The sequence below is a fragment of the Ahaetulla prasina genome, chromosome 5, assembly GCF_028640845.1.
Source record: "Ahaetulla prasina isolate Xishuangbanna chromosome 5, ASM2864084v1, whole genome shotgun sequence".
NCBI lineage: Eukaryota > Metazoa > Chordata > Lepidosauria > Squamata > Colubridae > Ahaetulla > Ahaetulla prasina.
The window spans coordinates 4,052,111-4,076,430 of record NC_080543.1 but is presented as its reverse complement, the minus strand read 5'-3'; the positions used below and the strand labels follow the sequence as shown (position 1 = coordinate 4,076,430).

Below are 24,320 nucleotides of genomic sequence, written 5' to 3'. Positions count from 1 at the left end.
CTCTTATCTACATCCTCTCCTCCCTCCACCCTACACCTTCCTTCTCCCTCTTCTACCCCTCTTCCTTCCTCTTCTCCTCTTTCCTACCTCCTACTTTCTCTTTTCTCCCTCCCCACCGTTCTAAAATGGTAACTGGGCAGACCCGACCCTACATTAATTATATTTATACATCTTCAATAATCCCTGTACATTAACCATCACTCCATCTCTACCCTCAAACTCCCCCCAGTTCCCCTCCCCCTTACCCCCCACCCCGACTTCCCAGAACAAAATGCAGGGTATCAAAACTAACAATCATAATCCAAAATAATTCCTAAATTATAATCTCTAGTCTCTCCACACTTAGTCACACTCTCAATTCCCCTCTCCTTCAGAAATATATCTAATACAAAATATTTCCTAAATTTACTCAAATGCTATTCGATATTTTTTTTATCTGATACTTATTTTGAATATAATCAAAAGGAAAGGAAGAGAAAGAGGTGGAGGAGGATGACAAGAAGGAAGTGGGGGGAGGAGAAGGAAGAGAAGGAAGAGGAGGAGGAGGAGAAAGAAAAAGGGGGAGGAAAAAGAGGAGGAGGAGGAAGAGGAGGGGGAGGAAGAGGAGGAAGAGAAGGAAGAGGAGGAGGAAGAAAAAGGGGGAGGAGAAAGAAGAGAAGGAGGAGGGGGAGGAAGCGGAGGAGGAGGAGGGGGAGGAAGAGAAGGAGGAGGAAGAGAGAAGAAAGAGAAAATGGGAGGAGAAAGAGGAGGAAAAAGAAGAGGAGAAAGAAGAGGAAAGTTGATAAAGAACTCATTCTTTAGGAAAATGAGTTTTATGACTGGCCTCACCCACTTCATCAGCCATTTTGTGAGCGTTCCTGAGACACATGCTCATATTACCATCGCTCTGTCATGGATCAGACCAAAACCCACCTTATGGATCCAATGCAGGTTCATCTGTTGTCCTACAGCTATGTGACAAAGTGCTAAAATCTGAAAACAAGGTGGGGGGGGAGAAAACAGAGTTATTGATTCAGGAGACGCTTCAGAAACGACGAAGAACAAAATCTGAAGTTCTTCTAAGAGTCCAGCTCAACTCCTGGCGCACGCAAGGAAAACATCCCTGTGGTTTTTCTGGGCCACCACCTCAACATGGCTGACGGAACAGTATAACAGAGTTGGAAGGGACCTCGGGAGGTCATCTAGCCCAGCCCCCTGCTCGCGCAGGAGACCTGTACTAGGGATTCGAACCGCCGAACTGCTTCTTCTGGGGTACATTTCCGCCTTCCTCGTGTAACCTTTGTGGTTGGGATTCCCACTGGGGTCTCTCCTCCATCCAGATTGGATTTAGATTTTATAAAACTATCAAGATTGTTTTGGCATCTGTTAGGGCTGTGATGGCGAACCTATGACATGTGTGCCACAGGTGGCACGCGGAGCTGTATCGGTGGGTACGTGAGCTCAGCTCTGGCGCGCATGCCTGCACCGGCCAGCTGATTTTCGGGTCTTCTGGGCCCACATGAAGTAGGGAAACAGGCCGTTTCCAGCCTCCGGAGCGCCTGGGGGGAGTGGGGAAAACCGATTTTTCGCTCTCCCCAGGCTCCTAGAAAGGCTCCGGAGCCTGGAAGGGTGGAAAAACGGGCCCACCGTGCCATCATGTGCCAAAAGTGGGGGTCACCGGTGTGTGTGTGGTTGCATGTGCATGCGGGGGGGGGCACACAAAATCATGGGTGTGGGCATGCACGCGCACGACCCCCCCTGCAGCCCCCCGCTTTTGGCACACGATGGCAAAAAGGTTAGAACACCCCTGTGTTCGGGTCTTCCCTTCAGGAGGACAATCTCTAAATTGACACTAAATTCACACGAGATGGAAACAGGCAGTTGAGTGAATCAATGCTTCCCAAACTTTTGAGATGTGTGGACTTCAACTCCCAGAATTCCCCAGACCCCCATTCTTGTCATCACGTGATCAAAATACTGATGACTTATGGCATGTACAGGGAGTCTTCGACTTACGACCCACAACCGAGTCCAAGACTTACGCTGCTAAGTGAGACCATCCGTTAAGTGAGCGTTGCCCCATTTTACAACTCTCCTTGCCCACGTTTGTTAAGCGAATTGTTGCAGTTCTTGAATTAGTGACACGGTCGTTAAGGGAATCGGGCTTCCCCCATGGACTTTGCTTGTCAGAAGGTCGCAAAAGCGATCCCGGGACGCTGCAACCGTCGTAAATGTGAGTCAGTTGTCCAGCAACCGAATATAAATCACACGATGATGGGGATGCTGCGACCGTCGTATAAAAAGTGATCATCAGTCATTATTTTCAGTGTCATCGTAACTTCGAACGGTCACTAAATGAACTGTCATAAGTCGAGGACTACCTGCATTTGTGACAACTGCCGTGTCCCTGGGTCACGTGGTTACTTCCCCCCCCCCGCCTGCGACAAACAAATTTAATGGGGCAACCAGATTCACTTAACAACAGTGGTACTAACTTAGCAACTGCATTGATTCACTTAAGGAGGACCTGTATACTGCACGAATCAAGAAGAGAGCCGTGAAAATATTTGCAGATCCCTCGCATCCTGGACATCAACTGTTTCAACTCCTACCCTCAAAACGACGCTATAGAGCACTGCACACCAGAACAACTAGACACAAGAACAGTTTTTTCCCGAAGGCCATCACTCTGCTAAACAAATAATTCCCTCAACACCGTCAGACTATTTACTGAATCTGCACTACTATTAATCGTTTCATAGTTCCCATCACCAATCTCTTTCCACTTATGACTGTATGACTATAACTTGTTGCTGGCAATCCTTATGATTTATATTGATATATTGATCATCAATTGTGTTGTAAATGTTGTACCTTGATGAACGTATCTTTTCTTTTATGTACACTGAGAGCATATGCACCAAGACAAATTCCTTGTGTGTCCAATCACACTTGGCCAATAAAAAAAATTCTATTCTATTCTATTCTATTCTATTCTATTAAGATCTGTGGCCAGAAAGGATGCAAAATGGAGCAAAACTCACTTAATGCCTATCTAAGGGGCGTGCATAAGAGCACCAGTGTGCCTACCGTCCTAATGATCCCTTTAGTTGTATTCATTTTATGTATTCAATTCATGCTTATGCTTATCTAGCTTAATAGTGGGAATTTTCGGCTCGATTTAAGTCAAGGACTACCTTTAAAATCTATCAAAACAAAAACTTTATCCCCCTTACTTAAAAATCCAATAAAAATATTTTTTATTGCAAGAAGAAAAGCTGGCCTATTTTATTCAGAAGGCAAATATCAGACCGTCATGTAACCTTTGACAAAACCCACCAGAGATCCTGAGTTCAAAACTTACCAGTAGAGCTGTGATGTAAATGAAGCCAGCAGCCGTCGTAACCAGTATAGGAATGGACCAATCACTCCAGTATCCCATTCTATTATATAAAAACCTGAAGAGGGAAGGGAGGGAATTAAAAAAAAAAATTAAATGCAATCACTTTAATGTCAGGGAATGTTATGTATTAACAGTTGTGCCTTTAAATATTTGAGCGGGAAATCAGCACGTTGCTGATTGGACGAAGCCTCCAGCAGAACTGTATAAAAGGAGAGGTTTTAGCCCCAGCCTGTTGCTGGGTTCACCCTATATTAAAGAGCTGTTGTCACTACCCTGGTCTCCAGCCTCGTTACTTCCCGAACATAACATTGGCGACGAGGATGGGATATCGAGGCTAAAGGAGAACCAGAACCGAGCTGAAGCACGCTAGTTCCGAACCCAGCAAACTCAGGGCAGACACGCGGAAATGGCAAACACGCCACCCGCACCGTACAACCCGGGCAAGGAGAAATGGGGAACATATATGACCCGTTTGAAAGCTTTCTAGAAGCCAACGAACTACAGGGATCCCTGTTAACCCCAAGCGGGCTTACTTCCTAAGCCATTGCGGGCCGGAGGTAATCGAGATTGCGGAAGCCCTGGCAGAGCCAACGCCGATACAATCGGTATCGTGGCCGACTCTGCAGACTTTGCTGAAGAACCATTTCGCACCGACGCCGTCCAAATCGTGCAGCGGTTTGAATTGGAGAACGAGACAGATGGAGGCGAGTCCATCGGTGACTACATGGCCGCTTTGAAGAGCGTCCAAGGACTGCGGATACCGAGACTTAGGCGGTGCTACTTGAGCAACTCATCCGAGGGGTCAAGGACATCCGCCTCGGCGGCGACTGCTAGCCAGGAGCAACCTGACACTAGCCACCGCTCTGGGCGAGGCCAGAGCACACGAAATGTCTACTAAAGCAGCAGAGACTCTGCAAAAGCCTCTTCAATCCAAGGCGGCGCAAGGCCAACGCCAGTACACCAGGAGGAGATTCAGTCCGAATCCGAAGGTGAGGCGAGGATGAGGAAGGGTCTGCCGGACCGAGAAAGCGACACGGAGGACCGTGGCGAGTGCGGAAGCCGGAGGCACATCAGCGCCAACGCTGCAGGTTTAAAGACGCAACATGCCGGCGGTGTGGGAAGAAAGGACACTTAGCTCAGGTTTGCAGAGCGGCCCAACCTTCCCGCCGAAAATTCAAATCGGCCAATCAAAGCGCGGAACCGGAAGGCGGCCCGCGATTGGTTCAAACAAGAAAGGCGCAGTCTAACCAAAGCGACTGTCATTATAGGCGCGCCTCAACCAAAGTGGAAAGAAGATTTTTACAAAGCCCAAGATCGAGAGTACGGTGCAGGCTTGAAGTGGACACGGGATCAGCGATCACCATCATGTCCTGGGACACCCTGGCAAGTCGCTGCCGTCCGTCAGCGCCATCTGCAAGCACAGCTACAGAGTGCACGACTACCAGGGAATCGCATCCCTGTTCGAGGGACCACCTCCGTCCGAGTCAGTCGGCCCTCATAAAGACCCTGCCCATCACGATCGTCGAAGGAACTCTGCCCAGTCTGTTGGGACTAGACTGGTTTCGTGCCCTGGGCATGGGAGTGACTGGCATCTACAGAAGTGACTGCAATTTGAAAGACATTCTCTTTAACGAGTTCGAAGATGTCTTCAAGGACTGCCTGGGCAAGTACAAGGGGACCCCTATTTCCTTCAACTTAGACCCCAGGTAGCCCCCATTAGGCTTAAGGCGAGGAGGTCCCTTGCCCTAAAACCAAAATTGATAAGGAGCTGGACAAGCTCATAAATCAGGGGTCTTGGTGCCAGTCGATCACGCAAAGTGGGAGGCAATCGTCACCCCATCAAATCGGACGGGTCAATTAGAATTTGCGCTGACTACAAGGCGACGCTTAACAAAGCCTTACAGAAAAGCGTGCCAGTTCCGTGGTGCAACATTTATTGCACTCCTTGGGGCAAGGCAAGTCTTTGCAAGTTAGACTTGGCCCAAGCCTACCAACAACTGCCAGTAGACGCCCGCTGGCGAAGCCCAAGCGATTGTGCGCACAGGGGGCATTCAAGTGCACCGATTGCAATTTGGGGTTAGTGTGGCACCAGGGTTGTTCAAAACCTGATGGAACGACTACTGCAAGGGCTCCTGGGGTAGTTCCTACTTGATGATGTCCTAATTTCAGGGAAAACATGGAGGAATTGGGGAGCGGTTAAGAAAGGTCTTGAGCATTTTCCGGACAGCCGGATTAAAAGTCAAGACAAATAAATGTCAGATAGGGGTCGAATCGGTCGATTTCTTGGGCTACCGGATAGACAAGAAAGGAATTCACCCTACTGAGAGCAAAGTTAAGGCAATTAGGAAGGCTCCAGCGCCCAAAAACAAAGCAGAGCTGCAGGCATTCCTGGGATTGGTTAATTTTACGGTCTTTTAAAGAACAAAGCAACCGTTGCGGAACCGCTGCATAGGCTCTTAGGGAAAAATACTGTTTGGTCTTGGGGAAAGTCAGAAAATAGGGCTTTTGAGGCAGTCAAGAACCTGCTCTCAAGTGATAGCCTGCTTATCCAATATCACGACTCACTACCCCTAGTGCTGGTTTGCGATGCGTCCCCTTATGGGGTGGGGGCTGTACTCAGCCATAGGCTTCCAAACGGCACAGAAGCCCCTATAGCGTTCTACTCTAGCGATGTCCTCCCAGAGAGGAACTACAGCCAATTAGACAAAGAAGCATTAGCCATTGTATCAGGGTCAAAAATTCCATGAGTATGTCTTTGGGCGAATTTTGAAATCGTGACTGACCACAGACCGTTACTGGGATTACTGGCTGGCGACCGCCAAGCGCCTGTGGCTCTTGCGCCACGTTTGACTCGATGGACTATATTTTTAGCCGCTTACTCATACAAGCTGCAGCATCGACCGGGGAAAGAAGTGGGGCATGCAGACGCATTGAGCCGATGCCCACTGCCAGGGGCGACCGAAGACCCCACTCCGGGGACACCCATCCTCCTTATTGACTCGTTGGACTCTGGCCCAGTCACATCAAAGGAAGTGGCTCGGGCATCATGCGGGACATTGTGTTAAGGACTGTACTCGGTTGGGTACAGAGAGAGGGTGGCCCGCTGCGCCGGGCGAACGGTTCAAAGAATTTGTTAAGAAACGTGATGAGCTCTCGGCTCAAGGGGGGTGCCTGTTATGGGGTGATCGTGTGATAATTCCTGCTAAGTTAAGGGGCAAGGTATTGGACCTCCTCCACGAGGGTCACCCAGGCATCGTAAGGATGAAGGGGTTAGCTAGAAGCTATGTATGGTGGCCACTCATGGACGCAGAGATTGCCGAGAGGGTAGGGAAATGCCAAGCTTGCCAAGAGTCCAGACCGCTACCCCCAACGGCCCCAGTCAGAGAATGGGAAAAGCCCCAAGGGCCTTGGTCAAGAATCCACATTGACTTTGCTGGCCCCTTTCACGGCCAAACGTTCCTAGTGGTGGTGGGCGCATTTTCCAAATGGTTAGAGATCATACTTATGAAGTCCACCACAGCGAAGCAGTAATCGCAACCCTCGCCACCTATTCGCAACTCACGGGTTGCGGACACTCTGGTGTCCGACAATGGGCCCCATTCACGGCAGCCCAGTTTGAAGAGTACCTGGCAGAGGAAGGCATCCGACATGCCCTCTCTGCACCTTTCCACCCTGCGTCGAATGGCCTTGCAGGCGTTCCGTCCGGGCGCTAAGGAGGCATTGTCAGGCTCAAGCCAGGTGACTGGCAACGAAAATAGACTTTTTCCTGGCGTCCAGCACAGAACCCCAAGCACAGCCACGGGAAAAAGCCCAGCCGAATTGCTAATGGGACGAAAACTCCGGTGCCCACTTGACCGTTTGAACCCCCATTACACACCCGAGGGTTACAAGGGGGAGCTAGAAAAAACAAGAGAAATGAGCATAGGCGACCGGGTGTGGGCCCGAAACTATGGGGACGGCCCGAGTTGGGTCGCCGGACAAGTAACGAAAGTAACAGGGCCAAAATCGTACGTGGTAGAGCTACCAGACAACCGAGTGTGGCGGCGCCACATAGATCAGTTAAGGAAACGAATAACTGACCAAACCAAACCAACAGAGACAGGTAATGACCAATACCACTTTGAATCCACAGCTGACAATGACCCGGGGGAGGCGCAAGACTTAGCTGAGGTCCCAGAGTTCCAGCGACGCCATCAGGTCCCCGAGGGAAACAGCAAGGAAAATTCCAAAATTAATCCAAGGCCGGATGGCCAAGAAAAAGAGTCGGCCAATAATCCAGAGCCCGATGGCCTAGAGAAAGAGCTGGGAGGAGAAAACAGCCCCTCCGACCAGCTCAAAACACCACCCAGAACTGAACCGCGAGGTCAGAAAGAACTAGAGAGGCCCAGGTTATTTGCGTGACTACGTCGAAAAAATAACATGTAAATAAATATGTAAATAAGACCAAGTGTTTTCTGGGAGGGAGGAGTGTTATGTATTAACAGTTGTGCCTTTAAATATTTGAGCGGAAATCAGCACGCTTGATTGGACGAAGCCTCCAGCAGAACTGTATAAAAGGAGAGGTTTTAGCCCCAGCCTGTTGCTGGGTTCACCCTATATTAAAGAGCTGTTGTCACTACCCTGGTCTCCAGCCTCGTTACTTCCCGAACATAACAGGGAAGATCTGGCCAATGTGCATAAATCATAGAATGACAGGAGGAGAAGAGTCCTTGGAGGTCATCTAGTCCAACCCTCTGCCCACGACAGGAATTTTCTTACTTTCTACCATCTTTTCCCGAAAATAAGACCCAAGCGGAAAATAATCCCTAGCATGATTTTTCAGGATGCTCATAATATAAACCCTACTCCAAAAACAAGCCCCGGTTAAGATAGTCAACCAGATTTAGTACCGTATTTCCCTGAAAATAAGACCTAACCGAAAAAATAAGCCCTAAATAAGCCTTTTGGAGCGAACATTAATATAAGACCCGGTCTTATTTTTGGGGAAAATATTATTTTGGCTGGGGAACTATGGCCCTTTTATGACTTGTGGACTTCAAGTCCCAGAATTCCTGAGCCAGCCATGCTGACAGGAATTCTGGGAGTTGAAGTCCACAAGTCACCAAGGGGCCATGGTTCCCCACCTCTGTCCTAGGTAGACCAGACCTAAAAAACAGGGGAACTTCAACTCCCAGAATTCCCTAGCCAGGATGTACTCTACTTGGAAAAAAAAGCCTTCTCTAATCTGTTAGCTAATCTGGGGAATTCTGGGAGTTGAAGTCCACAAGTCATGAAGGCGCCGTATTCCCTACTTAGATAGATCAGCGTTTCTCAACCTTGAAAACTCTAAAATGTGTGGACTTCAACTCCCAGAATTCCCCAGCCTGCATGGGGAAAGGCTCAAAAAAGCCTTCTCTATTCTGTTAGCTCAGGGGTCTGCAAACTTGGCAACTTTAAGACTTGTGGACTTCAACTCCCAGAGTTCCTCAGCTAGCAAAGCTGGCTGAGGAACTTTGGGAGTTGAAGTCCACATGTCTTAAAAGAGCCAAGTTTGCAGACCCCTGTGTTAGCTAATCTGGGAGTTGAAGTCCACAAGTTATGAAGGCGCCATATCCCCTACTGCTTTCCTAGATAGATCATCGTTTCTCAATCCTGAAAACTCTAAAATGTGTGGACTTCAACTCCCAGAATTCCCCAGCATGGGGAAAGGCTCAAAAAAGCCTTCTCTATTCTGTTAGCTCAGGGGTCTCCAATCTTGGCAACTTTAAAACTTGAGGACTTCAACTCCCAGAGTTCCTCAGCTAGCAAAGCTGGCTGAGGAACTCTGGGAGTTGAAGTCCACAAGTCTTAAAAGAGCCAAATTTGCAGACCCCTTTGTTAGCTAATCTGGGGAATTCTGGGAGTTGAAGTCCACACGTTTTAGGGTTTTTTCAGGGTTGAGAAATGCTGATTCTCCCTTATATCAGCAGGAGAATCAGCAAAATTTCATTGAAGCCTCCAAATCATTTTAAACGGAAATAAATTCTTTCTCTGCGCTGGCAGGGGTTGGGAAATTGGGCAACGTCAGGATCAGTTAGCACGGGAAGTTCTAAAACTATAAAACTAGATTAGGAATTATAAAAAGAAAAGAAAAAAACTCCCAGCAGCCCCAAAATGTTCATGTCAGTAGGCCAGTATAGTTAGTCCTCGATTTACGACCACCAGTGAGCCCAAAATTTCTGTTGCTACGCCAAACATTTGTTAACTTATTTTTTTCCCCCATTTTACGACCTTTCTTGCCACAGTTGTTAAGTGAATCTGGCTTCCCCATTGCTTGTCAGAAGGCAGCAAAAGAGGAATATATGACCCCAGGCCACCGCAACCGTCATAAATACGAGTCAGTTGCCAAGCGAGTGAATTTTGATTATGTGACTATGGCGATGTTGCAACAGTGTCGAAAATAGTCACCAACTATTGTCACTGTCGTCGTAACTTCGAGCAGTCATTAAATGAAAGGGTTGTAAGTTGAGGACGACCTGTACTCGCATTTCTCACTACAGATCCAAATTTTCTCTTCCTAGGATGAGCAAATTTAAAAAAATCTTTAAAACCTCATTAAAATCCTTTAAAAGTTGAGAAACGCACAACACCTGGAACCAGACAATAATTTATAGCAGCGTCAACACAAGTTCCTTTAAAAACCTTTCATTAAAAATGCAAATTATTCTGTTTTCTTCCACTGACACCCTAATTATTTGATGCCAGCTTTTCACAGGGGCATTTCCTCCAGATAATCTTGGTTTTTTTTTTAGAACGTAATCCGCTGTTTGTAGAGAACGTTTTAAAACTGTACTTTGTTTCTTAGACACAGGTCAAAGAGTTTGTTTAGCAGGTCTTTCTGACCAGGGAATGCAAAATGCTGACTGGACTTTAATGCATTTCAGTAAAAAAAACAATTTCGTAGAATTAAAAACAAAATAAAATAAAAAGACTTTCATGTCTGTGCTCCTGAAATTTGGAACGCAGAATGCTGACAGGACTTTAAGGCGTTTCAGTAATTAATTCATTTTATAGAATTAAAAAAGTAATAATAAAAAGACTTTCATGTTTGCGCCCCTGAAATTCTGAATTTGCACATTTGACTACGGAATGCAGAATGCAGACTGGACTTTAATGTGTTTCAGTAAAAAAAACACTATTATAGAAATTAAAAATAATAACAATAAAAAGACTTTCAAGTTTCGGGCAGGCCTGAATCAGTAATAAATAAAAATTAATGATTAATGATGGATAATACTTTGTACATAAATATGATGTTGGAAAATGGAAATAAAAATTATTAAAAAAAAAACAAACTTTCAAGTTTGTGCTCCTGAAATTCTGAATTTGGAGTGCAGAATGCTGACTGGACTTTAATGTGTTTTAGTAATTAATGCGTTTCAGTAATTAATTCATTTCACAGAATTAAAATAATAATAATGATAATAATAATAAAAAGACTTTCATGTTTGCGCTCCTGAAATTCTCAACTTGCACATTTGACCGGGGAATGCAAAACGCTGACTTTTAATGTGTTTCAGTGAAAAAACAATTTCATAGAATTAAATAATAATAATAATAAAAAAAAGACTTTCATGTTTGTGTTCCTGAAATTCTGAATTTGCACAATCCATCCGGGGGAATTTTATGACTGCATAGTTACATGCTAAACTGTCTCTTCGAATTATGCCCTGGAGCCAAAGGGCAGCCAACACAATTTCTCCCGGAAGAGCTGACAATGTCAACAAAGTCAAAGCTGGAAAAACATCCCTAACATATCCTAAAAACTCTTCAAAGGCTGGCCTTATTCAAGGGTTGTTGCAGTAGTCCGAATGGGAATAGGTTTAACATATATAGAATAGAATAGAATAGAATAGAATAGAATAGAATAGAATAGAATAGAATAGAATAGAATAGAATAGAATAGAATTTTTATTGGCCAAGTATGATTGGACACACAAGGAATTTGTCTTGGTGCATATGCTCTCAGTGTACATAAAAGAAAAGATACGTGTTTGATTGACTTGGTGGTTCCTTGATTGGGGTATTATTTACCACTTCAGTAAATGATCACTTCTAGCATTGATGATGTTACCTAGTTGGGTCATGAAGCGTCTGCAAGAGAACAATCAAGGTCAGAAAGCACCAAGAACCCCACCATTCAACCCTGAGCTACAAATATTCTTTTTTAAAAAAAATATTATTATCATTATTATTTAACCAACGTCTTCAGGCAGCTTCTCACCAGATCCCTTGGTGGGTTTCAATTCCTGTCCTTTCCAAGGGTCCACATCTGGAGGGCATCTGGTTGGCAAAGGGGGCACTGCACGCTAAGGGTTATGTCTGTGGACATTCTCCGTCATCCAGGTCATATGCTTTTTCAAGAGGCAACGGGACTTTTTTTCTTTGAAGACGTTTCGCTTCTCATCCGAGAAGCTTCTTCAACTCTGACTGGATGGTGGGGAAGGGAAGGATTTCTACTCCTTGCAAACAGCTGGTCATTGGCATCCTTTTAGAGCAGTGGTTCTCAACCTTTATAGGGCTGCGACCCCTTTAATACAATTCCCCACGATGTAGCAACCCCTTTAATACAATTCCCCACGATGTGGCGACCCCAACCGTAAAATTATTTTCGTTTTGAATTTATCGCGCCTGAAGCCGTATTGGCTAGCGATCTGAACTGCTTGCGATTGCCTTGAGGACGGAGGCATTAAAGCGGAGACTCCTCCCCTATTAAGTTTATGGCGCTTGAAGCCAGATTAGGCTAGCGGTTGGGAGTGACTGCAGCTGGCTTGAGAGGGAGACATCAGAGCAAAGATTTCTTCCTTTTTTTAATTCATCGCGCCTGAAGCCGAATTCGGCCAGCGATTTGAAGAGCCTGCAGCTGGCTTGTGGAGTCAACCATTGGAGCGCGATTCTTCGACTCACAAGTATACTTCCCATATTTCCGATGGTCTTAGGCGACCCCTGGCAAATCGTCATTCGACCCCCAACGGGGTCATGACCCACAGGTTGAGAACCGCTGTTTTAGAGGGTCGTTGAAGCACTTGGAGGTTTGTCTATATCCTCAGGGTCGTGTCCCTCCCCTTCTGTTGAATGAGGGCTGTTCAATTTTTGACATAGATGACTTCATTGACCTCTCTTTCAAACCAGCAGACCTCTCTGTCCAAAATGTGGACTTTGCTGTCTTTGAACGAGTGGTCTTTGTCTTCTAAATGCAGATGGACTGCTGAATCTAATCTTGAAGTGTTTGTTCTCCTATGTTGTGCCATGAGTTTGTGAAGTGGCTGTTTTGTTTCCCCAATGTAAGATAAGGGTTATGAGATGGCTGTTAGTACTTTTTTCCACTTACCAGTTGATTTCATTGTAGTCGTTGTGAACTTCCCACCAAAAATAGAACCAGATCAGGGTCAGGAAGAAAGAAAAGGTGAGGATTAAGAACCAGAGGCGTTCCCACTGTGAAGACACACACACAAAAAAGAGAGAAAGAGAGAGAGATGTATTAGTTGACGGACACACAACAGATAGGAAGACACGGTGAAGGGTTTTAAAGCTATATATTCAATCTATTTCTATTCCAAATATATATTTTTTTAACTTCAATCTCCAGCGTCTTGATGTAGAACTAAGAAAAATATAATGCCTACATTTTTTACACAACTTCTGCCAGTCTGGCCTTGGCAGCTCCCAGAATTTTCCAGGCAGTTTGGCCATCGCTAAGAATTCTGGGGCTTGAAGTCCACCCATCTTAAAAGTTGCCGAGAAGGTCTAAAGGTTTATAAAACTTGCAAAACTTAACGGAGCATTTCTTCGGCCAACTATGCACAAGTACTCCTCAACTTAACATGTTCTGTCCCCCCACCTCAGTCCGGGAGGCACAAGCGATGACTTAATTAGCCGGCAATTCAGTCCATGGCAGCTATCAGCTCTGGCAGCAAACTAGCAAACATCTGCCAAGTTTCTCTGTTATCTTTTCTTGATGCTGGCGAGTCAACCAGGAAAACAGGAACAAACAGTACTTCAGCTCAAGTTCTCTCTAAGCAGTTGATTTGTTTGCCACGGAGTAGTATAGCAGCCCCTGCTGCTTTTATACCCTGTGGGGTGTGGCTCCGTGACTCAGCACTTCCTAGGCCTGCCCCACATCTGCTTCTGTTGTTCCCGCTTCTCCTGTCTATGAAACCTAGGGTCCAACCAGGACTGATTGTCCTCAGCTGGGTCTGGAAGCCTTTCCTGGGCGAGGGGAGATACAGGAGACAGAGGCCTCATCATCTCTTCCACCTGGCCTGCCTCTGGCTCCTGGAGCTGAGCCAGAGAGGCCGGCCCTGCAGAAGGGACCCCTGACGGCCCTTTCCCCTCACTCTCTGAGTCACTCTCTGGCAGGGGGCCAGGCCGGGGGGGGGGCTGGAGCCACAACATAACAACAGTTCATTTAGTGACTGTTCGAAGTTACAACAGCACTGCAAAAAGCGTCTTATGACCATTTTTCATACTTATGACGGTTGCATTTCCATGGTGAGGAGATTTACATTTGGATGCCCGACAACTGGTTTATATTTATGAAGGTCGCCGTTATGACAGTCACAGTGTCCCGGACAGTGGTAAAATCTGAACCGGTTTTACTACCAGTTTGCTGGCTACACAGTACGCGCCAAAAGGAAGCTTGGGAAGGTAAGTAGAACAGCGAGGGGAGGGATCAGCTGTCCGGTGCGATTTAGCTTAGTTAGAAAGCAGGATTTCCTGCTTTCTAGCAAAGCTAAACCGCGCAGCACAGCTGATCGTCGGACATACCAGTTCGGAGGAACCGGTAGGGTTTTTTTGGGTTTTTTTTTACTACCGGTTTGCCCGAACCGGTAGCATTTCACCCCTGGTCCCCGGGTCATGTGATTCCCCTTTTGTGACCTTCTGACAAGCAACGTCGGTGAGGAAGCCAAATTCACTTAACAACCGTGTGACTAATTTAACAGCTGCAGTGATTCAAATGCGGCCAGAAAAAGTCGTAAAAGGGGGCAAAATTCAGTTAACAAATTTCTTGCCTAGCAACGTAAATTTGGGGCTCAATTGTGGTCGTAAGTTTATTTATTTATGTATTTATTTATTTTTCGTATTTATATACCGCCCTATCTCCCTAGGGACTCAGGGCGGTTTACAGGCAGATAAAAATACACATAAATACAGAATAAAACCCCCATTAAAAAACTTATTCGAAATAGCCAGATAAATTAAAATAACAATATACAAAACCCATTAAAACCAATTAAATTCTGCGCAGATGAATAGATGAGTTTTAAGCTCGCGGCGGAAGGTTCGGAGGTCCGGAAGTTGACGAAGTCCTGGGGGAAGCTCGTTCCAAAGAGTGGGAGCCCCCACAGAGAAGGCCCTTCCCCTGGGTGTCGCCAAACGGCACTGCCTAGTTGACGGCACCCTGAGGAGTCCCTCTCTGTGAGAGCGCACGGGATGGTGAGAGGTATTCGGTAGCAGCAGATGGTCCCGTAAATAACCCGGCCCAATGCCATGGAGCTGAGGACTACTAAGTTGAGGACTACTTGTAGATAACAGGAAAAAAAAGGGGAGGCTTTCTTTTTTTCCGTTTGTAAGCGTAAGAGTGAGAGATAATGTTATCACTACGCTTTGTGTTGGCTTCGAAGAAAACTGGAAGCGGGCTCTATTTCTTTTTATCTTTCCTTTTAGCACGTCTGTCTTTCTTCTCCATCTCTTTCACCCTTTCTTCTCTTTCTTTTTTATCAGTTGTCAAGTTTGTTTTTTTTAATCTCCTTTTACAAACTTTTCCTTAACATTTTTGTTTAAAAAAAAGAGAGAGAGAGCGGGAGAGAACCAAGGACAAGCACTTTACAATGCCTTGGTAAGGCCACACTTGGAATATTGCATTCAGTTTTGGTCGTCACGATGTAAAAAAGATGTTGAGACTCTAGAAAGAGTGCAGAGAAGAGCAACAAAGATGATGAGGGGGCTGGAGGCTAAAAGATATGAAGAACGGTTGCAGGAACTCGGTATGCCTAGTTTAATGAAAAGAAGGACTAGGGGAGACTTGACAGCAGTCTTCCAATATCTCAGGGGTTGCCACAAAGAAGAGGGAGTCAAGCTATTCTCCAAAGCACCTGAGGGTAGAACAAGAATCAATGGGTGGAAACTGATCAAGGAGAGAAGCAACTTAGAACTAAGGAGAAATTTCCTGACAGTTAGAACAATTAATAAGTGGAACGACTTGCCTGCAGAAGTTGTGAATTCTCCAACATTGGAAACTTTTAAGAAAATATTGGATAACCATTTGTCTGAAATGGTGTAGGGTTTCCTGCCTGGGCAGGGGGTTGGACTAGAAGGCCTCCAAGGTCCCTTCCAACTCTGTTATTATTATTATTATTATGACTGTTTTTTACACTTATGACCATTGCAAGAATCCCTGGGGTCACGTGATCAAAATTCAAGACACTTGGCACAACTGGCATGTACTTATGACGGTCGCAGTGTCCCGGGGTCACTGGATTCTCCCTTTTGCGACCTTCTGACAAGCAAAGTCAATGGGGAAACCAGATTCACTTAAGAACTGTGCGACTAATTCAACAACTGCAGCGACTCCAGTGGTGGTATTCAGGCAAACCGGTAGCGGCACCTGCCCCGGCGCTACGCCATCCTATTTAGCCACGTTTTCTAAGCCGTGCGCATGCGTGCAAACCGTGCGAGCAAGCAAAGCACATGCGCGGAGGCCCGCGCGCATATGTGGTAGGCACGCTCACATTTTCGGTGCGTGGCGAACCGGTGGTAAAATGGTGTGAAACCACCTCTGAGTGATCCCCTTAAGAACCGTGGCAAGAAAACTCGTCAAACGGAGCAAAACTTACTTTGCACATTTTTCACTTAGCAACATAAATTCTGGCCTTGACTGAGGTCGTAATTATTTATTTATTTATTTATTTATTTATTTATTTATTTATTTATTTATTTATTCATATTTTTATACCGCCCTATCTCCCTAGGGACTCAGGGCGGTGTACAGCCATCTAAAAACAACATAAATATACACAATAAAACATTAATCTAAAAAACTTATTAAATAGGCCGAATATTTAAAATAGACATAAATAATAAAACCCCAAGTTAAAACCAAATCTAAAATTTAAACAATTAAAATTTAAGAATCTAGTCCAGTCCTGTGCAAATAAATAGATGTGTCTTAAGCTCGCGGCGGAAGGTCCGAAGGTCAGGAAGTTGACGAAGTCCTGGGGGAAGCTCGTTCCAGAGGGTGGGAGCCCCCACAGAAAAGGCCCTTCCCCTGGGCGTCGCCAGTCGGCACTGCCTAGCTGACGGCACCCTGAGGAGTCCCTCCCTGTGGGAGCGCACGGGTCGGTGGGAGGCATTCGGTGGCAGCAGACAGTCCCGTAAGTAACCCGGCCCTATGCCATGGAGCGCTTTAAAGATCATTACCAAAACCTTGAAGCGCACCCGGAAAACCACAGGTAGCCAGTGCAGTCTGCGCAGGAGAGGTGTTACATGGGAGCCACGAGGGGCTCCCTCTATCACCCGCGCAGCCGCATTCTGAACTACCTGGAGTCTCCGGGTGCTCCTCAAGGGGAGCCCCATGTAGAGAGCATTGCAGTAGTCCAGACGAGTAAGAAGTTGTGGGCGCTCCATCACTGGAGGTTTTTAAGACGAGACTGGACAGCCACTATGTCTGAAATGGTACAGGGCAGCGGTTCTCAACCTGTGGGTCGCGACCCCTTTGGGGGTCGAATGACGATTTGCCAGGGGTCGCCTAAGACCATCGGAAATATGGGAAGTATACTTGCGAGTCGAAGAATCGCGCTCCAATGGTTGACTCCACAAGCCAGCTGCAATCACTCCCAATCGCTAGCCGAATTCGGCTTCAGGCGCGATGAATTAAAAAAGAGAGAAATCTTTGCTCTGATGTCTCCCTCTCAAGCCAGCTGCAATCACTCCCAATCGCTAGTCTAATCTGGCTTCAGGCGCGATAAAGTTAATAGGGGAGGAGTCTCTGCTTTAATGCCTCCGTCCTCAAGGCAATCGCAAGCAGTTCAGATTGCTAGCCAATACGGCTTCAGGCGCGATAAATTCAAAAAAACAGTTTGCCGCTTTTCCCACCCTTCTGCGGCTGTTGAGGTGCACTGAGATCGCTGCCTAAAAAAAAAAAATTTTTACGGTTGGGGTCGCCACATCGTGGGGAATTGTATTAAAGGGGTCGCAGCACTATAAAGGTTGAGAACCACTGCTATAGGGTCTCTTACATGAGCAGAGAGCTGGACTAGAAGACCTCCAAGGTCCCTTCCAGCTCTCTTCTACTTATTTTATAGATAGATAGATAGATAGATAGATAGATAGATAGATAGATAGATAGATAGATAGATAGATTAGATTTTTATACCGCCCTTCTCCCGAAGGACTCAGGGCGGTTCACAGCCAAAATAAAACAGTAATAATATACATAATAAAAACAATTATTAAAAATCTTATTAAATCAGGCCAAATTAAAACTATTTAAAACCATAAAAAACCCCAAATAATTTACATCAGAATATTAAAAGCTGCTAAAAATTTCTATGCCAGTCCTGCGCGAATAAATAGGTACGTTTTCAACTCGCGGCGAAAGGTCCGAATAATAATATTATTTATTATCACCAAAGTTTCAATCTATCTGCAAACAGGAAGTTACAACCCTGGTTCTGACCGTTGTCCCGCTCCCGAGTCACGCGACAGCAACAGTTTCGCACTTAACGCCCACTTGCAACGTCCATGGTCACGTGACCCCATTTCACGACGGTTTTGTTGAAAACCGGAAAGTCAGCAAAAGTGCACCACAGGAAAGGAAGGGTTCTCTTAACCACCCCCAGGAGAAGAAGAAAAAAAAAGGTCCTGAAACCGAGTTGCTCGTAATGGACAGGCTCTATGACGGTCATATGTCAAGGATTCCCTGCGTACCTTGTAATACAACTGCAGCTACTGATATGGATGGCCTCCTAGAGAGAGATTTCAATCCATCTTCTTCCCCAAGCCGTGTTCAGGAGGAAGATACAATTTTCTTTTCCCTCCCCAAAATTTTTTCCAACAATGCTGCTATTTAATGTGATTTATTTGGGTCATAAAATGAACCTCCTGCCCAGTGGAAGCTGCCCCATCAATCACAGAAAACAGGGAAGCACCCTCCAAAATGTACCACTTCTGAATCTGATTTTAGCTGCCTTATTATTACATTCATTCATTCTCTCTCTCTCGCTCTCTCTTTTTTTTGATAAAAAGTTTTTTTTTTAATTTTTAACAACAAACCAAACATAAAAACATTTTCAATCCAAATACAGTGTGTCGGTGGGCTGATTATTCATCTTTTTGTGCAGTTTCATAAGTTCATCAATCTTACTTTATGCCAATCTTATCTTGTTACATCATTCATCCCATCCTCTTAAATCAATTTAATTCTTGAAATTTCCCTTCATAATAGCTTTCTCAAATCTTTTTCACTGTATCTTCCCTTCTAACCATTGATAAAATAAATCCCATATCTTATAATATTGTTTATCTTCCTGTTCTCTAACTTCAAATGTCAATTTACTCATTTCTGCACATTCCATTTTTTTTAATTATTATTTGCATTTATATCCCGCCCTTCTCCGAAGACTCAGGGCGACTTACACTATGCCAAGCAATAGTCTTCATCCATTTGTATATTATATACAAAGTCAACTTTTATTGCCCCCAACAATCTGGGTCCTCATTTTACCTACCTTATAAAGGATGGAAGGCTGAGTCAACCTTGGGCCTGGTGGGGCTTGAACCTGCAGTAATTGCAAGCAGCTGCTGTTAATAACAGACTGTCTTACCAGTCTGAGCCACAGACTGGTAAGACAGTCTTATTCGAATTATTTTTCGAATAATTTCAGCTTGCATAGGTAATTTCTCATTTTTCCAGTTTTTAGCAAACACAATCCTAGCTGCTGTTACATCTCTCTCGCTCTCTCATTCTCTTTCTCATTCTCTTTCCCTCTCTGTCTCTCCCTCTCTGTCTCTCCCTCTCTCTCTCATTGTCTCTTTCTCACTCTTTCTCTCACAGTCTTTCTCTCTCATTGTCTCTCTTTCTCTCTCTCTGTCTCTCCCTCTCTCTCTCTCTTTCTCATTTAGTCTCTCTCCCTCTCTCATTCTCTCATTGTCTCTTTTTGTTTCTCTCTCTCCCTCTCATTGTCTTTCTCTCTCTCATTGTCTCTTTCCCACTCTTTCTCTCATTCTTTCTCTCTTTCCTCTCTCTCATTCTCTTTCCTCTCTCATTCTCTTTCTCTTTCTCTCTCTCATTGTCTTTCTCTCTCTCTTTCTCACTTTCTTCCTCTCTTTCTTTCTCACCCTCTAACTCTTTCTCTCTTATTGTCTCTTTCTTTGTCTCATCTCTTTCTCCCTCCCTCTCTCTGTCTCTTTCTTTCTCTCATTGTCTCTTTCTCTTTCCCTCTCTCTTTCTCTCTCATTGTCTCTTTCTCACTCTTTCTCTCACTCTTTCACTCTTGCGCTCTCTCTCTCACTCTCACACTCTCTCTCCCTCTCTAACTCTCTTTCTCTCTCATTGTCCCTTTCTCTCTCCCTCTCTTAACTCTTTCTCACTCATTCTCCTTCTCTCTCTCTCTCTCTCATTGTCTCTCTCTCTTTCTCTATCACTCTTAGACACACACACACCTGCTCACTGCTTCCAAGGGTCAATCATTTGTTTAGTGACCATTCATTGACAGCCAGTTTCGTCTCCTGGTTAAGGTACCAGGCTAGAATCGTTAATCGTTTCATAGTTCCCATCACCAATCTCTTTCCACTTATGACTGTATGACTATAACTTGTTGCTGGCAATCCTTATGATTTATATTGATATATTGACCATCAATTGTGTTGTAAATGTTGTACCTTGATGAACGTATCTTTTCTTTTATGTACAGTGAGAGCATATGCACCAAGACAAATTCCTTGTGTGTCCAATCACACTTGGCCAATAAAAAATTCTATTCTATTCTATTCTATTCTAGAATAGGAGTTCTAGTCCTGCCTTCAGCATGAAAACCAGCCGGTTGATTCTGGCCCAATCACCAGGAGACGGCGAGTTCTAGTTCCGCCTTAGGCATGAAAGTGACTCCGTTTTACGACGGTTTTGCCAAAAAAAAAAAAAAAGGAAGTTATTTTTTATTTTCAGTAACTCCAATTTATACCTAATCATCAACTTACAACTCTTCATTTAATGACCAAAGTTACTAACAGCGCGGGGGGGAAAAAAGTGATGTATGACCATTTCTTACCCTTTACGGATGCTTGACAACTGGCTCATATTTATGAGTGTCCAGGTATGTGTGTGTGTGTGTGTGTGTAACATGGTCCCCTTTTTGCAACCTTCTGCCAAGCAAAAGTTAACAACCCTGCGACGATTTCCCTTCATGAAATGCGCCTGAGAAAAGTCATAAAATGACTCTCACCGACCTCTCACCGACCAGTGCGCTCTCACAGAGAGGGCCTCCTCCGGATACCGTCAGCTAAACAATGTCGGCTGGCGACCTCTAGGGGGAGGGCCTTCTCTGTGGGGGCCCCTACCCTCTGGAACGAGCTCCCTCTGGGGCTTCGTCAACTCCCCGACCTCAAGTCCTTCCGCCGCGAGCTGAAGACGCTGCTGTTTCGAAGAGCAGGACTAGCTTGAACGTAGTTTTTAAATTGGGATTTTTAAAAAAAGGGGTTTAAATGAGGTTTTAAATTTGTATTTAAAAGTTAGAGCATCAATTGAATTTAACTATCTATTCTTTTAGCTGTTTTTTATCTATTATATGTTTTCTGTTGTTTTTTGTCTGTGAACCGCCCTGAGTCCTTCGGGAGATGGGCGGTATACAAATATAATAAATCATAATAATAATAATAATAAAATGGGTTGACAAAAAACAACAACAACTCCCTTAGCAAACCTAAATTCCGGGCACAATTGTGGCTGTAGGTCGAGGACTACGGGCCTACAGAGACACCCCTCACACACACACTTTTCAAAGGCATCCCGAGAAGGTGCCACGGAGTTTGCAAACCGATTATTCCTTCCCTTTTGATCTCTGCCTGGTGCTACGAGAGATGCTGACATGACAACTTAATTCCGTGAGTCACAAAATCCCTTCTCTTGCTTCCCACTTAACCACCGAACCATCTGATGAATAAGGCTTTTCTTTTCTTTCTTTCTTTCTTTTTTTTTTAGCACGTTAAAAAAGATTTCTATGCCAACAGCCAGATCTTTGTAAAGAGGGACATTCTCCTCCCCTCTCGTTTTTCTCTTCCTCGTAATTTAGAATTCAGAGTAACAAGAGGGACCTTGGAGGTCTTCTAGTCCAACCCCTTGCTTAGGCAGGAAACCCTCCACCACTTCAGACAAAGGGTTATCCAACATCTCCTTAAAAACTTCCAGTGTTGGAGCATTCGCAACTTCTGGAGGCAAGGAGTTCCACTGGTTAATTCTTCTCACCGTCAGGAAATTTCTCCTTAAGTTCTAAGTTGCTTCTCTCCTTGATTGGTTTCCATCCATCCACCCAATTTACAAGGCAGGTCTTCGACTTACGCACCACAATTGAGCCAAGAATTTGTAAGGCGAAGTGAGACGTCTCTTAAGTGAATTTTTGCTCCATTTTACAACCCACCTTGCCAGAGTTGTTAAGGCAGGGGTGAAATGCTCTCGATTTGGACCGGATCGCCCGATCCAGTAGCGATGGCAGTGGGTAGTTCGGAGAACTGGTAGCAAAAATCCCTGGCCCGGCCTCCTGCCCCAGCTGAGCGGCGCGATCATCAGTTGTTGTTGTTGTTGTTTTTTACTTTTAAAAGCATTTTTTCTTCGGCCGAAAAAATGCTTTTAAAAGTAAAAAAAAGTCTTTGATGATCGAGCGGCTCAGCTGGGATCGTCAGAACCCTTTAAAAGCATTTTTTCTACAACTTCTTCGTTGTTTTTTGTGGCTGTGTGAGGTTCCTGCTTGTTGCAGGGGCCGTGGTGGCTCAGGCTGTAAGAAGCCTGTTATTAAAACATAGCAGCCTGCAATTACTGCAGGTTCAAGCCCCACCAGGCCCAAGGTTGACTCAGCCTTCCATCCTTTATAAGGTAGGTAAAATGAGGACCCAGATTGTTGGGGGGGCAATAAGTTGACTTTGTAAATATACAAATAGAATGAGACTATTGCCTTACACACTGTAAGCCGCCCTGACTCTTCGGAGAAGGGCAGGATATAAATGTAAATAAAAATAAAAAAAATTTTGGGTGAAGTACAGCTGCTTTTACATTGTGTGCGTGAGTCAGTTGTGTTGTGTTGTGTGTGTGTAAAGTATGAAAGTTGGTTTTTGGTACGTCTTATTGTTTTGTGTGCTTTATCATATTTATTATTTATTGTTATTGGCTACGCCCACCCGGTCACCTGACCACCAAGCCACGCACAACCAATTAAGCCACGCCTAACGAACCGGTAGGAAAAATTTAAAACTAAAACCCTAGGCTAGCCCTGCGCAAATAAATAGATGTGTCTTAAGCTCGCGGCGGGAGGTTCGGAGGTCCGGAAGTTGGCGAAGCCCTGGGGGAAGCTCGTTCCAGAGGGTGGGAGCCCCCACAGAGAAAGCCCTTCCTCTGGGTGTCGCCAGTCGGCACTGCCTGGCGGACGGCACTCTAAGGAGTCCCTCTCTGTGAGAGCGCACGGGTCGGTGGGAGGCAATTGGTGGCAGTAGGCGATCCCGTAAATAACCCGGCCCTATGCCATGGAGCGCTTTAAAGATGGTAACCAACACCTTGAAGTGCACCCGAAAGACCACAGGTAGCCAGTGCAGCCTGCGCAGGAGTGGTGTAACATGGGAGCCACGAGGGGCTCCCTCTATCACCCGCGCAGCTGCATTCTGAACCAACTGGAGCCTCCGGATGCCCCTCAAGGGGAGCCCCATGTAGAGAGCATTGCAGTAATCCAGACGAGACGTCACGAGGGCGTGAGTGACCGTGCATAAGGCATCCCGGTCTAGGAAGGGGCGCAACTGGCGGACCAGGCGAACCTGGTAAAAAGCTCTCCTGGAGACGGCCGTCAAATGATCTTCAAACGACAGCCGTTCATCCAGGAGAACGCCCAAGTTGCGTACCCTCTCCATTGGGGCCAATGACTCGCCCCCAACAGTCAGCCGTGGACTCAGCTGACTGTACCGGGGTGCCGGCATCCACAGCCACTCCGTCTTGGAGGGATTGAGCTTGAGCCTGTTCCTCCCCATCCAGACCCGTACGGCTTCCAGGCAGCACTTCGACAGCTTCGTTGGGGTGGCCCGGGGTGGAAAAGTACAGCTGAGTGTCATCCGCGTACAGATGGTACCTCACCCCAAAGCCACTGATGATCTCACCCAGCGGCTTCATATAGATGTTGAACATGGTTGTTAAGTGAATCCAGCTTCCCCCATGGGCTTTGTCTGTCAGAAGGTCGCAAAAGGGGAATCACACGACACACCCCCCCCCGGAACATTGCGACGGTCATAAATATGAGTCGGTTGCCAAGCGGCCGAATTTTGATCACCTGACCTTGGGAAAGGCTGCAAGTCGTAAGTGTGAAATGAAAGAGGGACAATCCCCTAGCACCAAAATTATTAATTCTTCACAGTGTTAATTGCTTTCCTTTTAATTCATGGAGGAATGCCAGCAGCACCGTAGAAAAGCCATTTAAAGCTGCATTTTGATGCCGGCGATTTGGCCTAATTGGAAACAATATTTTATCTTAAGCCTTAAACAGAACCTGAGCCTCTGATCTAATTTTTTTAAAAAAATTAAAGATATTTAAGCTTTTGCGGGCTGTCAACTTTACAGGGATGAGGGAGGCAGAGAAAGGTAAAGGAAAGGATGAGGGAGGGAGGGAAAGGAAAAGAGGGGAGGGGAGGGAGAGGGAAGGAAAGAAGTGTTGGAGAGTGGAAAGGGAAGGGA

General features: G+C 45.6%; 1 protein-coding gene across 2 annotated transcripts in view; it reads right to left on the bottom strand.

Annotated features, from left to right (window-relative positions):
* LOC131199530 (glycerophosphodiester phosphodiesterase domain-containing protein 5-like) overlaps window positions 1-24,320 on the bottom strand; it is a 161,193-nt gene that overhangs the window by 47,908 nt on the left and 88,965 nt on the right. The window contains exons 3-5 of one of the 2 annotated variants that reach the window (XM_058185386.1): window positions 12,732-12,835; window positions 3,344-3,437; window positions 913-972 (exon numbers count right to left, since the gene is read on the bottom strand). In XM_058185386.1, coding sequence (XP_058041369.1) covers window positions 913-972; window positions 3,344-3,437; window positions 12,732-12,835 — 258 coding nt within the window. The remainder of the gene's footprint in view (window positions 1-912; window positions 973-3,343; window positions 3,438-12,731; window positions 12,836-24,320) is intronic. The other variant, XM_058185385.1, reaches the window with a different exon arrangement.